Source organism: Gopherus flavomarginatus, chromosome 8, assembly GCF_025201925.1.
Source record: "Gopherus flavomarginatus isolate rGopFla2 chromosome 8, rGopFla2.mat.asm, whole genome shotgun sequence".
Classification (NCBI taxonomy): domain Eukaryota; kingdom Metazoa; phylum Chordata; order Testudines; family Testudinidae; genus Gopherus; species Gopherus flavomarginatus.
The window spans coordinates 106,698,723-106,715,214 of NC_066624.1; the positions used below are offsets into that span (position 1 = coordinate 106,698,723).

Sequence of the window (16,492 nt, forward strand, 5' to 3'; positions counted from 1 at the left end):
AGGGCAGAGAAATCTGTGTACAGATTTAATTGCAATTTGTTAATGAGAAGCCCAGGCACTTGGACAGCATCTGCTCCGCTGCAAGTCGGGCTCCCAAGCCCCCGCCCCACCTAGCAGGGGCTGACACACGGGAGGCGCGGGTCAGGCAGGAACCGGTCAGGGACCGGCAGCTCAGCAAACACCACACCTGCGTGGGAACCGCAGGGCATTTTGAAACGATGTCCGCGTGCAGCCGGGAGTTTAAAGGGCGGCCCCGCCCCCAGACACACCCCTGGGCCTGAGCGATCAGGAGACCCCCCCCCCCGCGTGAGATCGGGTGAGGCTCCCACCCCCGCAGCCAGGTGGTTTTCCGCCCCCGGGGGTTGTGCGGAGCGGGGGTCGCTGCTGCTGCCCTGGGTGTTTGTGTAGGGTCGCGGTGCCCGGCGCTGTCTGGGTCTCGCGCCTCACGGGACAAGGGGGGGGTGGGAGTGATTTGGGGGAGGCTGGTCTCTGGGTCTCTAACGCCCCTACTGGCGCCGCCCGCAGGTGGGGCGGACACGGACACAACCCAGGCGTCCGTGGCGCCACAGGCGGCAGGGGAGGTGAACGAGCCCTGTCTCCGCCCTGAGGCAAGCCACGAGGAACCCTGTACGCCTGCGCAGCGCGCTCCCGGGGGAAGTGCTTCCGCCCCGCACTGGCATGGCGGCTCCGCGTGGGCTCGAGCGGCCGCGGGTTGGCCGGAAGTGAGGCTCCGAGCCCCTGCGCTGGGTGCGCGCTCGCTGCCCCCCGCTCGCCATGGCCGGGATCCTCTTCGAGGACATCTTCGACGTGAAGGACATCGACCCCGAGGGCAAGAAATTCGACCGGGGTGAGCCGGGCCGGGGCCTCCCTCCTCCGGGGCACCTCCCGCCAGGGCGCGGAGGGAACAGCCCCATAAACCACCCCCCAAGGATCTGGGGCAGGATCGGGACCCAGCCCGGGGGGGGCATCCCCTTACTACCCCCCCGGATCTTGGGCTGGATCGGGACTCAGCCCTGAGAGGGGCAGCCCCATACCCCTCCCCCCCGCCGGATCTTGGGCTGGATCGGGACCCAGCCCTGAGAGGGGCAGCCCCATACCCCTCCCCCCCGCCGGATCTTGGGCTGGATCGGGACCCAGCCCTGGAGGGGGCAGCCTCATACTCCTTCCCCCCCCCCCCGCCGGATCTGGGGCTGGATCGGGACCCAGCCCTAGAGGGGGCAGCCTCATACTTCTCCCCCCCCGCCGGATCTGGGGCTGGATCGGGACCCAGCCCTGCGGGGGGCAGCCCCATACCCCCCCTCCCGCCCCGCCGGATCTGAGGCTGGATCGGGACCCAGCCCTGGGGGGGCAGCCCCGTACCCCCCCCGCCGGATCTGGGGCTGGATCGGGACCCAGCCCTACGGGGGGCAGCCCCATACCTCCCCCCCGCTGGATCTGGGGCTGGATCGGGACCCAGCCCTGGGGGGGGGCAGCCCCATTACCCCCCCCCCCCGCCGGATCTGGGGCTGGATCGGGACCCAGCCCTAGGGGGGGCAGCCCTTTCCCCCTGCCGGATCTGAGCCTGGATTGGGACTCAGCCCTAGTGGGGGCAGCCCCTCCCCACCCCACCCCCATCTGGGGCTGGATCGGGACCCAGCCCTGGGGGGGGCAACCCCATACCCTCCCCCCCGCCAGGTCTGGGGCTGGATTGAACCCAGCCCTGGGGGGGGCAGCCCCATATGCCCCCCCCCACCGGGTCTGGGGCTGGATCGGAACCCAGCCCTGGGGGGGCAGCCCCATTACCCCCCCCCAGCCGAATCTGGGGCTGGATCGGGACCCAGGCCATAGGGAGGAACAGCCACATAACCCCCCCCTTCACACACACCCCAGATCTGGGGCTGGATCAGGACCCAGGTCCTGTGGGGGGCAGGCCCCTTAATCCCTCCCCACACACACACACACACACACACACACACACACAGTTTGAGGGCTGGATTGGGACCGAGTCGGGGACAGGTTCCATAACCCCCCTGACCCCAGATTGGAGGCTAAATTGGGATTGAGGCTCTTGAGAGGACATGCCCTCCCCCCAGGATCTGGGGCTGTATCTGGACTGTATCTGGGCTGTATCATCATCTCATGTGTCGCTGGTTCGGCTCCCTCTCTTCCAGTTTCCCGCCTGCATTGTGAAAGTGAGTCTTTCAAGATGGACCTAATCCTGGATGTGAATATACAGATCTACCCCGTGGACCTGGGTACGTATGTAGAGTGCTCGCAGGCTGGCAACTGATAATCCCTGTAACAGGCAGCACCTGCTGAGTGAGAGCCAGCTGCTGGCAGAGGTGCCCATAACACTGGGGGCTTGTCTGCCCAGGATATGAATTCAGATTAAGGAAAGGTGTGCATCTGAAGTGTGTGATTTAAAGTGCAGTAAGCCCTCACGTGCATGCTGCCATTCTGAAGGAAAGAGGCCTTCACTGCATTTAATTAACTAGGTCCAGTGGCCACAAACAGCTGTGATGTGAGGAGAGATGCTCTTCACCTGCCTGACAGCTCCATGACCTCTGGAGTCCGTGCTACTCAGAGTGCATCACCTGGGTGTGCTGCTGAGTATCCCTGACCACCCATCTCTGGAACTGGGAGCCCTGAATATTGTGGGCCCTGGTGACTGGCCAGATCGGGCTAGGAGCCAGTTCACATGTGACTCGCTCATCTTTGCCACTGAGCACCTTTGAATTGCCGTACAGCTAGGACTCCTGGTGTGCTCCAGTTTCTATGTTGCTTCCTTTCCCCTGCCCTTGTGTGCGTGGGATCATGTGGCCAGTGACTGGAGACTTGCCTTTTACCTCCTGCCTCTTGTGTGTTCCAGGTGACAAATTCCGCCTAGTTATCGCCAGCACCTTGTATGAAGATGGGACCCTGGATGATGGGGAGTATAACCCCACTGACGACAGGCCATCCAGGTAATGGGGCCGGATGCTGCACGGAGCTGTAACACAGCAGGAAGTAGCCAAGAATTCAATAGTGTCTCGTGCAGTCCCCAGTATGAATTCCCCTTGGGTTGGGTCTGGTTAATTCTCATGGGGATCCGAACTGGCCGAGGACAGTGAACAAAGGGGTACCAGCAGTGGGGAATGTGTGGAGTTGGGGAGCTGCCCTGGGTCAGTGTCGCTGCCTGAACACTGTGGCCTGTAAACACCTGGGAGAAGGAACTAAAGGGTTCCCAGCCTTCGTCTGGTGGAGTCCCCTTGTGGTCAGTTGGCAGCTGGGCACTGCTGTCTCTCCTGGCGTGTTTGCTTGGTGCCCACTCTCTTGTCCTGCCCCCGTTCACTTTTCCCCCTTCTCTCTCTGTTTTCCTTCTCATCTTTCATTTTTATCCGTCCTCTGTTTATTTTTTGGTTTCTAAATTCTCGTGTCCGTGACCATTTCTACATCATTGCTGTCGTATCCGAGCAGCCCCTGCCTGTTCTTGGCGGCCCTGCTTCTGTAGCTCCCTTTCCCTATTTGCCAGGGGGTTACTTGTTGCTTGGGCTGGCGGTGGCCATTGGTGGCTCCATAGGGCTGGATCGCACGTGTGTGCTGTGGGGGCAGAGGCCAGACTGTGCTACATTCAGGGTCATTGCAGGAGTGCAGAGGGTGCCAGGTGGCTTTCCAGGAGCCATCTGGTGCTTTACCCTGATGGATGTTTGCTTTGGGCAGGAGGGTCAAGTCCGTGGGTGTGCGCCTCTCTCCACCCCCACTGTCTTGTTGCACGCAGGGCCGACCAGTTTGAGTATGTGATGTATGGGAAGGTTTACAGGATTGAGGGAGATGAAACATCCACGGAGGCAGCCACACGCCTGTAAGTATCCTGCTTGCCCCTACCCCCCCATGCCACTTCCCTGTTGTCCACGAGAGGTGGTGCAGTTCTGTGCCCCTCCAGAGCACGGTGCCCGGAGCTTGGAGTAGTCAAGGGAGGGGACAGCATGGTTCTAGAGTCCACTGGGACACTGAGCTCTGCCCACCGCATCCCTCTCACCTAGCAGGCTCCTAATTCCCAGAGGTGATGGATGGAGGCGGTAGCCAGGGGCTCCCTTTAGCCACGAGTGGGCCCTCTGACACCGGGGAGGTGAGCAACTATGGCTGCCTCTTGGCTACTAAGGCTTCTGGAGCCTGGAGGTGATGCCCCCTCCCTGATTCGTGGGATCCTGTTCTCACCTCTGCCCCTCTCCTGCCCTAGTTCTGCCTACGTGTCCTATGGGGGGCTGCTCATGAGACTCCAGGGAGATGCCAACAACCTGCACGGCTTCGAAGTGGATTCCAGAGTTTACCTCCTGATGAAGAAACTGGCCTTCTAACCGCAGGGGGCCGAGCAGCTGGGGACCGCGGCTGCACCTGGGACCCTGCCTCACACACAGGCTTTGCAAATAGACACGGTCTTGCTGGCCGGGACCGGGACCCTTGTATTCAACGGCCAGTGGATTTCAGCTCCATTGGCCCATCTGGACCCTCTGGAGAGATGCATGGCAAAAGCCTGCACCATTTCCAGCAGGCCTTGTGTTTTGTGGCCTGTCTGGTGGCTGGGAGCAGGACAGGGAGCCGTTACTGAGCCAGCCCCACCTGCTTCTTTACTGAAGTGGGTGCTTCGGATTTGTCTCTGCTTAGATCACGCTAGCAAGTGTGAGACCGTAACGTAGTGACGCAGCTAAAACCACTGGTGTTTAAGACGAGGAGTTCACGCCTTTCCGCACAGTGGCTTGTTGGTGCGCAGACAGGACTGCGTTGGTCACTTGTTTCAGGCATCGCTGCACTAGTTACACTGGAAGGTTTCCTTTGTGACTCTAAGAGCTAGAGACACTTGGTTCTGTCTCTGAGTTGACTCTGCTCCTGTCCTCCATTACCCACGCCGGTCATTGCTGGCTATATCCAGACCGTCACCCTGGGTTACGACTGTGCAAAGTTTTGGGGCCCGCTGCTTGTCCAGCCGCACTAAAAAGGGGAGAGAGCGCCCCCTGCTGGAGAACTTGTGCTCCAAGTCTTCCAACACATGGGGTGGGTCTTAGTGACCAGCCACAGGTAGAGTTTGGCCAATGCAGCTATGGCAATAAAGGTCCTTGGCACCGGCAAAAACGGCCTTTTGCCAATAGTTTTTTGTATGGGGGACTGGGACAAGCTCCGCCAGCCCAGGAGCTTGTGTCCTTCCGGGTGGAGGGAAGGCCTGAAAGCCAGACGCAGAGTCGGGGTCAGCAAACACAGCTCTGTTGAGCATACTCAGGCTCGCTGGTTTCATTTGGGGGCTGAATCCTGGCCCTTAGATTCCTCTCTGCCGCCTGGAGCTTCCTTAGTGAAAACTCCACCACGATCAAAGGTGTGAAGGGCCCTGAAACACCAGTGCCCAAGGAGACCTGTCGACTAGCGTAGACATGGCCTTAGTCTCCTTAATGCTGCCTCCTTCCATTTAATTCAGCCTAGAAATTGCTGCAGGGGAGGGGTGAGAGGGGAGATGCCTGCGAGATGCACTAGCCTTGGAAGGGGCCAGGCTAGGAGAAGGGGTGAGAGCCAGAGCTCGCTCTGTTTCTGGGACAGGCACCTGTCTGCCAGCTGTTCCTGAAGCGGCCACAGGAGGGCGCTCGATACCTAATTCTCAGGGGAGGGTGGAGCACTGCCCCCAACACCCCCACACACACTCCCCTGAGAGGGATGGGGAGGTGGGTGGAAGAGAGTCTGTTTCTCACTGAAGTCCCCAGAATAAAAAGGCTGGCGCCCCCGTGTGCATGGGCCTCCAGCGAGCAGGCCTGTGTCCCCCCACTATCCCTATTCTGTTCATCTGAGCTTTGCCCCCTGCTAAGCGAGATCCCAGGGCTCTTTAGAAAAATAAGCTCTTTAATCATAAGACGTTTTCCCGGTAAAAGACACCCACCCCCTCCCTGCTCCTTAACTCTAGCAAGCAGCCCGAATCCGTCTCCTTTCCACTTCTGCAGTCGCGATAAACTGCAAGTGCAGCATTACCCTCTGGGCTGGGATGATGCATGGAGACCTGGGGGCATGAGCCTTGGGGCCGCAGGGTCGTGTACCCGCAAGTGCGTAAGTCCACAGCTGCTTTCTGCCAGCTGATCCCCTGGCACAGCGAGTCCCCCAACCCCTGGAGTACGCAGTGGTCGGCTGGAGACGGGGCTGGTGGATGGGCAGTGAGTTCTCTCACACGTAGCCTGGGGTGGGGAGGAGTCCGCGTGTGTTGCATGTGTGCTGACTGGATTCAGAGGCCTATGCCAATGAGTTGTGCCTCGCCGTGCACCCACAGGAGCCCCTCCTCAGAGGGCAGAGTCCTCTCCCTTTCCTGGCATGTGCAGAGCTGAGAACCGCATCCTCTGGCCCTGCCCAGTCTCGGGGCCAAGCCCCTTTTTGCTCAGCTCTCAAGTCTTTGCTGTGGGTCAACATTCACCGACCCATCAGTAGGGGGCCTCTCTAGGGCTGAAGGAGCCCCCTTTCTCGTCCTCTGCCAGCTGTTAATGTCCTTGGGCGTGACCTCTCCTCTGCTCCAGCAGGGCCCTCTCTGCCCTGCTCTTGCCCCCCCCCACCTATCTGGAGAGTGAGGGGCCAGGATCTGCTTCCTTCCCACTCGGTCTCCACCTGTGGTCTGGTGGACACCCCCATCAGCAGGCAGGGCTTTCACTGTGTCCTTGAGGCAGCCGGGGACATGGGGTGCTTGGGGGCTCTGGCACCCCCCGGCTTCCTTCCTGGCAGAAATCCTTTGCCAGGTCATGGAAGAGGAAGCGCAGTTTGCCTTGCACGAGCTGCCGGTAGACCAGAAATATCACACTGGGGTGGCTCTGCAGGGTTGTCCGGGAGGCGCGGTCCGGCTGCCAGGCACTGACCTGTCCCAAGACAGAGAATGGGCCCTCAAACACAGTGCTTCACCCGCCCTGAGCAATCCTCTCCGGTGTCACCATCGCCACCCGGGGCCAAATCTGCAGCTGGGCCTCCAGGCTTAGAGAGGAGCAGGGTGAGCGCTTCACCCTGCTGGGCTGGGGCAGGGCTGATGGGGATAGAGGGGCTGGGGCAAGGCTGGGCTGGGCAGAAGGGGTCTCACCTGCCAACTGAAGGTCTTCAGGAGCAGGAGGAAGGCATTGGCTTTCTTGTAGAGCTGCCCCAGGAGGGCAGCTGCACACTCCTGCCTCACGTGGCCCTGCACAGTGGTCACCGCATCCACCAGCAGTGCCAGGTCCCAGAGGATCTCCTGCCTTTTCGTCTCATTCTGACGGGGACAGAGAAGGGGGGCGGTGAGTGCCTGATCCCAGTGCTGCAGGGACTATGGGGTGAGAGCCCTCAGCCCTTCCCACGTCTCCTAACCCGGCAGCATGATGGGAACGTGGATGCTGGCGTCACCCCACCAGCATGGGGCGAGGGAGCCTGCAAGGGGGATCCCGAGGGAGCAGGACTGCCCCCTGCTGAGCCCATGGGCAGCAGCCAACGAAGGGACAAATATCCCCCTCCCCTCAGGGACTCCTCTCTGTGTCTGCTGCCCCCTCTAAGATGGGCTGAGTGATCATCTCCTTGTGGCCAGGGAAGAGCTGGAACTCCAGGGCTGCAGCTGCTAGAGATGCTCCCCCCCTCCACACCTGTCCTCAGGGGCCCCCGGCCTCACTCACTGGCTTCGTTTTCCATTCCCGGAGGCTGAAGTCCACCATGGGCAGAGGAAGGGGCTGGGTTAGCAAGGGGAGCTCCTGGCACTGGCTCTACGGGGAGAGGAGGTGGAAAGCACTGAGTGAGCCGCCGACAGGCCCAGGAGAGCCCAGCCGTGAGGCCGGCTCTAGGGGCAAGAGAAGGAATTAGCACAGGCTCTGTTAGGAGAAGCGGAGGCAGTGCTGGGGCTGTGCCGCACAGATGGCCAGGCAAGATATTTCCCTGCCTTCCTTCCTCTGCAGCTTGTGTGATCCCAGCCTCTCCCAGCAGGGGGCAGGGCAGGCACTGGTAGGGGAGCCCCCAGCTACTCCAGTCCCAGCCTCTCCCAGCAGGGGGCAGGGCAGGCACTGGTAGGGGAGCCCCCAGCTATTCCAGTCCCAGCCTTTCCCAGCAGGGGGTGCTATAAGGGGCAGGGCAGGAGCTGGCTGTGGGGGAGCTCCCAGCTATTCCAGTCCCAGCCTCTCCCAGCAGGGGGTGCTGTAAGGGGCAGGGCAGGAGCTGGCTGTGGGGGAGCTCCCAGCTATTCCAGTCCCAGCCTCTCCCAGCAGGGGGCGCTGTAAGGGGCAGGGCAGGAGCTGGCTGTGGGGGAGCTCCCAGCTATTCCAGTCCCAGCCTCTCCCAGCAGGGGGCGCTGCAGGGGGCAGGGCAGGAACTGGCTGTGGGGGAGCTCTCAGCTATTCCAGTCCCAGCCTCTCCCAGCAGGGGGTGCTGCAGGGGGCAGGGCAGGAACTGGCTGTGGGGGAGCTCCCAGCTATTCCAGTCCCAGCCTCTCCCAGCAGGAGGTGCTGCAGGGGGCAGGGCAGGAACTGGCTGTGGGGGAGCTCCCAGCTATTCCCGTCCCAGCCTCTCCCAGCAGGAGGTGCTGCAGGGGGCAGGGCAGGAACTGGCTGTGGGGGAGCTCCTAGTTAGCCAGGCTGGAGCTGGAGCGTGTCTCCTTACCACTCTCTTCTCCATGTCCTTGGCTTCGCTGATGTATTTCTGGATCAGCCGGTTGTCGCAGACCAGCCGGGCCGGGCTCAGCCTGGACAGCTTGATGTGGAGGAGGAAGGCTGTGAGGAGCAGCAGCCCTGAGAGCAGCCAAAGGGAAAGACAGCATGGGCCAGACTTCCCTGAGGGCAGAGCCCAGCGCTTCAGGGAGAAAAGCTCAAGAATAGCCTGGAGCTTGCCTTCCTCCCTACCCCCATCCCGCCCAAGGAGAGCCGTCCCCACATCTCACACCCAGCGGGCTGTTCTCCGGGGCTAGCACAGGCCTATTGTCACGGCTCTAGTCCCCTGGGGCTCTTACCTGACTACTTGCTGGCCCTGCCTCAGTTGCCCTCTCCTGTTTTTCGTGCCCCCTCCCTGCAGCCTGTGGGCTCCCCATCACCCCACCCACGACCTGCTGGCAAGACATTGATTCACTTGTCAGCCCTGAGGCTGGCGCTTTAAGTCGAACCAAGCTGAGCTCCAAAATTGAGCTAGTCACTCCTGGCCCACTGCTGGGCACCTGCCTAGCTCCCTGCCCCATGAGGCGTGGGACCACCCCCTCCTCCATCCCCAGCCCCTCCTACCCTGCGCTGGAGCATGGTCTCTAATGTGTGTGAAAAGGCTAATGCAGCCCATGCACTCGGCCTTTAACACGTGTGAAACAGCTCACGTTCAAACTGGGGCCTAAACCTTAACTCCACCAGCCTAGCTCACGTTAAAGCCCACACCACCTCGTCTACATAGCTTTGACCCCTGTCTAGCCAAGACCAGGGCGAAGGAGGGGCTGGGCCTGACCGCCCCTGTGTGGGCCCCCCCCATCTCCATTCACGGCTGCAGACAGTGGCTGTAAAATGCCATCAAACACAAATTCTCCGATACACCCACCTACACAGGTGTCAGTGACCCCCAGTGCCAGGCAGGGAGAATTGGGTCCTGGGGAAAGCTGTTCCTTTCCAAAGGAACTCGGGTCTGGGGAGGGGATCTGCCAGGCAAAGGGGCGGCAGAAAGGCGAGGAGGAGAAACCGAGCAAGAGGGAAACGGTTTTAAGGTCTGACCCAGGCAAGGGGCTGGCAGGCCGCTGAGATGGATTAACATGTGCGTTGCACCACAGGCTGGGGCATCTCCAGGCAGAAAGCTCCTTGGTGGTGGTGACTGGTGTGTTGAACTAGTCTAGAGTGGAGCCTACAGCCCTCTACCAAATCAGGCCCTGCTGTGCTCGGCGCTGTACAACCACACTGAGACGGTCCCTGCCCTGATTAGCTCACAATCCAAGCAGACAAAGGACTGGGAGCAGAGCAGAGCAGAGCAGAGAGGAGAGATGACTGGCCCGAGGCCCTGCAGCAGGTCCATGGCAGGACCAGAACCCAGGTCTCCCAGCCCAGAGCCCTACTCACCAGGCCACATGGCCGATACTGGCTAAGGGGCTTTGGAAGGACGGTGCAGGCTGAAAGTCAGCCTGTTTCCAAACAAAAGCCCTTCCCTGCACTGCTAACTCCTGGAGAGTACCCAGCTTATTTCCCGCCCACTCGCAGCCGCTTCAGCTTGTCTCCCTGCGCTGTTTCACTTTTGGTTTCTCAGATAGCAGGTGTGGGAATGCAGCAGGGGAAGGCAGAGGCCAGCTGAGACGATAGCGGAACAAATGTGAATATTACAGCCAAAAAACGATGGTAAAAGCCTAGAAGGACATTACGGTTGCAAAGTCAAGCCCTGCGGCCTTCCCTTGGCCTCCTTGTGCCTGTGCACTGCGGGCGTCACAGCTGCTTGCTGACAACAGAGGAATGGAGAGACTCAAAACTTCTGGGATCAATTCCAGAGGGGAGTGTGATCTAGTGGTTACAACCCCTTATTTAACAGTCCACCCAGCATATACCCGCTGCAGGCTCTCTGCCACTATCTGTCTATATCCCCACACACACAGCCACTCTCTGTCCCGCACTCCTTGCCCGTCCCCTCTCGAACAGCTTCTCTGCCCCCTTCTACAGCCAGCCTCCTTGCACTCCCAATCCTCTCTCCTCTGCATCTGTCCAGTTTCCTGGCCAGTTCCCCTGCCGCCTGGGCCCCAGCAGTGCCACACCGAGAGCATCTCCTTAGAATATCAGGACTGGAAGGGACCTCAGGAGGTTCTAGTCCAACCCCCTGCTCAAAGCAGGACCAATCTCCAGACAGATTTTTGCCCCAGATCCCTAAATGGCCCCCTCAAGGATTGAGCTCATAACCCTGGGTTTAGCAGGCCACAGGCTTAGATGCCATAGCGGCCACTAGGGTGATCAGCCAGCAAATGTGAAAAATCGGGATGGGGTGGGGAGTAATAGGCACCTATATAAAACAAAGCCCCAAGTATTGGGATTGTCCCTATAAAATCAGGACATCTGGTCACCCTAGCGGCCACTGATTGCAGAGCAGCAATTGCAGGGAAGGGCCAGCGGAGGGCGGCCATGCTCGTTTGCCCTCTCGGGGTGGCGTCTGGCTGCAGCCTGGGCACTGCGTAGGAGTTGCCCGGGTTGGAGCATGCTCAGCGCAGATGGAATCTTTGGGGAATTTAGATGCCAAACTCCAACAAAATCTCTTTTGCAAACAGAGATTTTTCAGAGGCTTATAATGTGGCCGAATTGGGGTTGGTTTTCACAGGGTCAGCAAAAGGCAAATCATTCCCACCAGGGCAAGCCCTCTGGAAAATCTCAAAGCCCTACTCCGAAGCTTGGGGGTGCAAAGGCTTCCCAGCCAAACGCTTGCAGGCATTTTTCTTAACATGGGCAGAATTACATCCTTTCCTCTAATCTAACAGCAGAATCATTTTAGCTGAAACTTTCCCCAAAGATTCAGCCGGAGGCAGACCCTGGGCATGGAAAATTTCATCACGAGTGGTTAAAGTGTGGCAAAGAAGATCTCCCAAAGGGAGGCCATGAGCAATAGGCCACCAGCTCCCCCTAGAATTAGGGGTTCTACACCCTGAAATGTTGGCCCCAACCTACTCGACAGTGCCCCTTGGCAGGAGAACCGCACGTATCCACCGCAAAAGTGAAATGGGGCCTTGTTTCCTGCTGGGCTCCATCCCCAGGAAGTGGGGCAGTGACAGGGGAGGATAAAAGGCTTCCTTTGCTGGCCTGTGCGTCGCACTCCCACCCCACTGATAAGGAGTGTTTGCACCGTGAGCGACTCTGGATGCAGGTTTCTCTTCGGTGGCCTCGGCGCAGGCGTGGCCGGGCTCTACGTCACACACGGCTCAGAGCATTTCGGGGAATGCCAGTGTCCTCTGTACACTGCGTCCTGGGAACCCCCCGCCCCGCCGCAGCAGCCACCAGAGGCAGTGACCCTTCCTGCAGGGACGGCTCCGACACCGCTGTGCTGGGGCCGATTCCCCGCACTCGGAGTCCTGGGTCTCTAACAGACACACACTAGTTCCAGCGGGATTCCTGGGCTCGGTACAGGGATTCTCTGGCCTGTGGGTGAGTTCGCTCCGCTTGGCCAGTGAGTCTGGGAGCTCAGGAGCCTGGTGCCTCCTCTTGAGTCCCCTGGGAGAGGCTCCCTGCTAGTCGGCTGCTTTCAGCATCCCAGGCCTTTGCTCTAGTGGCCCTGCCCTGCCCGTCAGCACCCGTCACCCCCGGGGTGGGTGCCTGTGATGCAGCAGGGAGTGGTAAGATTGCAGGGGAGTTTGGCTGGGCCCGTCTGCACCGGGGATAGGAGACTTGGCTTGAGGGAAGGTACCTGAGCACGTAACATGAGAACCAGGAGGGGGCTTGGAGATCAGGTGACCTCCAGCCCCAGAAAGAGACAAAGGCCAGAGAGGAGGGGCTGGAGAGTTTCAGTTTGGAGCTGCTGGGAAAATGGAGGGGAGGCCAGAGAAACCTGGATCCCCAGAAGGACCTGACTAAGGGGTCCTCTTTATGCCTACAAGGTCTGTTTGGGACTGTGTTCTTGTCGTCTGATAAACTTTCTGTTCTACTGGCTGGCCGAGAGACACGGTGCATCACAGGAAGCCGGGGATGCGGTGCCTTGTCTCCTCCAAACTCCGTGACAACCCCACCAGCCCTGCCCTGCCCCTCCGTCCCCATCAGCCTCATCCAGCCCTGCCCTGCCCCTCCGTCCCCATCACCCCCATCCAGCCCTGCCCTGCCCCTCCGTCCCCATCACCCCCTCCAGCCCTGCCCTGCCCCTCCGTCCCCATCACCCCCACCAGTCCTGCCCTGCCCCTCCGTCCCCATCACCCCCATCCAGCCCTGCCCCTCCGTCCCCATCACCCCCATCCAGCCCTGCCCTGCCCCTCCGTCCCCATCATCCCCACCAGCCCTGCCCTGCCCCCTCCGTCCCCATCATCCCCACCAGTCCTGCCCTGCCCCCTCTATCCGTATCACCCCCGGTCCAGCCCTGCCCTGCCCCTCCGTCCCCATCATGCCACCAGCCCTGCCCTGCCCCTCCATCCCCATCACCCCCACCAGCCCTGCCCTGCCCCTCATCCCCATCACCCCCATCCAGCCCTGCCCCTCGTCCCCATCACCCCCATCCAGCCCTGCCCTGCCCCTCCGTCCCCAACACCCCACCAGCCCTGCCCTACCCCTCCCTCCCCAACACCCCCACCAGCCCTGCCCTGCCCCTCCGTCCCCATCACTCCCTCCAGCCCTGCCATGCCCCTCCGTCCCCATCTCTCCCTCCAGCCCTGCCCTGCCCCTCCATCCCCATCACGCCACCAGCCCTGCCCTGCCCTGCCCCTCCATCCCCATCACCCCCACCAGCCCTGCCCTGCCCCTCATCCCCATCACCCCCATCCAGCCCTGCCCTGCCCTGCCCCTCCATCCCCGTCATTCCCTGGCCACTGCCCCTTCACTGCCACCAGACCCACTTGGCCCCTGCCCCTCCCTCCCCATCAGCACAGCCCTGCCCTCCTGTCCCTGTCAGCCCCCCCAGTCCCACCCGCCCATCCCCAGTGCCCTGGAGTGTGAAAGTCTCCGACACACACAAACGGGTTGATCCCACATCTGGTCCGTGTGACGGGAACAAGGTTGTGAGCCCAGCAGGGCCTGGCCTACCCCCTGTTGGCCCTCGGTGCTGAGGCTGTTTGAGGCAGGGGCGGGCAGGTTGGGGATTCCCTTTCCTGAAGGACTGGGAGTGGGGGAAGCAGTGAGAGATGCCCCATCCCATCTGCCGATGGGGACGGGGTGCTCTGTGTGAGCCGGGGGCTGGAGGGCAGTCTGTGGCACCCCGGGGCATGCTTCTAAAGCCCTGTCCCCGGGGGTTGTGCTCCGCGACTTGGGATGTCCCGGGCCAGCACAGTCACTGATGTTACAGGTCTGGGAGGGGCCCGGCCAAAAGCTCTGAGCCCTACATCCCCATGCAGGAGAGGACAGCAAGGGCTGCAGCCTCATCCCCACAGTCACGGGCACAGCCCTGGACACTGGGCTGCAGGGACCAGTTCTGCCCCCTCTGGAGCTTCGTCTCTCCCTGCCCAGGTGTGAGACTCCACCCTGCTCCCCATGCCCAGACCTGGGGGGTGGCCCAGCCCAGCACTCACGGTTCAACTCCATGCTAAGCTGACCGTCTCTGCACTGCATCTTCCTCCCCGGGGCCAGCGGCTGCTGTCCAGCTCCCATCCGGCTTCCATTTAGGGCAGCTTTCGCCCAGGCTCTTGGCGGGGCAAAAGGACCGGACCGCGGGGCAGGGGCTGGAGAGCCCCCGAGTGACGCCACACGGCTCCCGCTGCCGAGTGACCACAGCAAGGCTTCCTGTTGTGCTGCCTGACCTCCGAGGAAAGGCACTGGGTCACAGAGCGTGAGCCCTTGGGAAGGCTTCCTGCTTCCCCCGGCTTCCTCCTTGGCTCGCAGCGCTGGAGTCCTGCACACGGGCTGGGAGCTCGGAGGCAGGCACCTCGCTGCGCTCACCCGCTGGCGCACGATACGGCTCGTGCCATGAATTGGCCCCACCAGCTCTCCCTCTGCACGAGCCGGGTGAGGAGCCGGGCGAGCCTCACTTCCCGCTGGGTCTGCGTCTCCTGCCCACCGGCTCTCGCAGCACGGACTGTGGGAAGCTTAGCGCCGCAAAGCGTGAACGGCATGCAAGCTGGGGGCCCGGCGCTGGCTCCCCATGGCTGGCGGCCCGGAAGGTGTCTGCTTTGGGCTGCACAGCTGGCTGGTTCCCCCAGAAAGCCCCAGCAATCCAGCCAGGAGGTCAGGGGTCAAGGGCTGCTCTCGGGACACCTGGAATGGAGACGGTGCAGTCAGTGAGCAGGGCTCCCAGCACCCCCTTCACTACCCCTGGCACCGGAGTCCTGCCTGTGGGTTCAGGGCTGCAGACTCCATCCCCACCCCTGCAAGGCCCTTAAGTGACACACAGAGATGCTGATGATCCTGCCGCAGACCCCCGGCATCCACCATCCTGCCCTGGGAGCTCTAAGGGGCCCGTTACCCTCATGTCCGTGTGAGCCAATCTAGCCCTGCCGGGTTCACACTAATGCAAAGAATGGGCAGCCCCATATCCAGCCTCCCCAGAGCTACCCCCATCCCCATCCCTGGGCTTTATCACCTACCCGGCTCCTGCTGCCCGTAGCCCTGCACCCAAGCGCCCTCAAAGTGCATCCAGGTGTTGTCCTCTGCACTGGGCCCCTGGGCATCTCTGGGGTCACCCTTGGACTCAGTCGTCTGCCCCAGTGGGAGCGCAGGGCAGAGCTGAGAAGATTTGCAGGAAGGAATCGGATTCTAGGCGCCAGAGCTCTGTGCTCAGCCAGCCAGGGAACCTAGCTGATACCATGTGACCGACACGTCCCAGCCAAACTAGCCAGTCCGTCTGGACTCCATGCCACGAGCGGCTGCTGGAAAATCCCATGCTGAGTCCAGACCAGGCACAAACAGCCAAGTAGTCTGTGCAGTGGGGAGGGGGCACACAGCTCTAGGGTGGGGCTGGGAGGTGTGAGCCTTGGGTGCAGGACCTGCTGGGGCTGGGAGCCCAGAGCAGAATGCAGGTCAGGAAGGGGCAGGGGAGGAATCTGGAGCAGGCACAGAGCCCCCAGGCCCAGGGGGCAGCTGGTGGAATCCTTAGGGCCTGGGGAAGGGGCAACTGTGGGGCAGGGGCTCAGGCCTAGGGAAGGGGCAGCCGCGGAAGACGGGCATGAGCCCAGTCCCGGGAACAGGGCAGCTACAGGAGCCAGACAGGGCCCAGGCTGGGGAAGGTTGGTCGTGGGAACCAGGCAGGGGCCCAGCTGCCAGAGCCAGGCAGGGGCCCAGGCCCAGGGAAGGGGCAGCCTGGGGACTGGGCAGAGCCCAGGGAAGGGGTGGCCGTGGGAACCGGGCAGAGCCCAGGAAAGGGGTGGCCGTGGGAACCAAGTAGGGGCCCAGCCCAGGGAAGGGGCAGCCCGCAGGGGCCCAGTCCCGGGAAGTGGTGGCCTTCAGGAGCCCAGCAGGCAGGGCCCAGCCCAGGGAAGACATGACCTGCAGGAGCCAGGCAGGACCCAGCAGGCAGGGGCCCAGCCCCAATGGTATGCAGGAGCCAGGCAGGGCCCAGCCTGGATGACCTGCAGGAGCCAGGCAGGGGACCAGCAGGCGGGGCCCAGGCCGAGTGGCCTGCAGGAGCCAGGCAGGGGTTCTGCAGGGAAGTGACTTTGGAGCTATTTGCTCAATGTTAATTGTTAATGAAAGTCCCCCGGGGTTGGTTTAACTGTGGAAAGCCCAGACTGCCCCCTGCTCGGTAAGAGAAGGGGTGAAACACAGCCAGCCTGGAGCTCCGACCCCTCAGCTCCCCTGCCCAGGTGGGGGGCCTGTAAATCCCCCCTCCACCCCATGAAGTTCTGTCTGGTGAGTGCCAGGATGCCAGCGCGGAATGGGGAGGGGCAGACACACACCCCCCCCAGCACATTCGCCCCCAGTGAAGAGCTGCTCCTGCATGGGCAGAAGCTGGATAC

At 61.8% G+C, this 16,492-nt stretch overlaps 2 protein-coding genes across 3 annotated transcripts; one reads left to right on the plus strand and one right to left on the minus strand.

Moving 5' to 3' along the window:
* The first annotated feature begins 666 nt into the window (after positions 1–666).
* Positions 667–5,089, plus strand: POLR2H (RNA polymerase II, I and III subunit H). Its single transcript, XM_050964313.1, has 5 exons — positions 667–847; positions 2,151–2,234; positions 2,849–2,942; positions 3,737–3,820; positions 4,199–5,089. Exons 1-5 carry the CDS (start codon positions 775–777, stop codon positions 4,314–4,316), a joined length of 453 nt encoding a protein of 150 aa, XP_050820270.1. The 5' UTR covers positions 667–774; the 3' UTR covers positions 4,317–5,089.
* A 732-nt stretch (positions 5,090–5,821) lies between these two features.
* THPO (thrombopoietin) lies at positions 5,822–14,282 on the minus strand. Of its 2 annotated transcripts, none has more exons than XM_050964311.1 (5): positions 14,114–14,282; positions 8,581–8,708; positions 7,608–7,694; positions 7,049–7,213; positions 5,822–6,833 (listed from the first exon to the last, which is right to left on the minus strand). In XM_050964311.1, exons 1-5 carry the CDS (start codon positions 14,190–14,192, stop codon positions 6,612–6,614), a joined length of 681 nt encoding a protein of 226 aa, XP_050820268.1. In that variant the 5' UTR covers positions 14,193–14,282; the 3' UTR covers positions 5,822–6,611. The 2 variants fall into 2 exon arrangements, with proteins under 2 accessions (XP_050820268.1, XP_050820269.1); XM_050964312.1 differs by lacking the exon at positions 14,114–14,282 and adding an exon at positions 10,002–10,143.
* Positions 14,283–16,492: the final 2,210 nt, after the last annotated feature.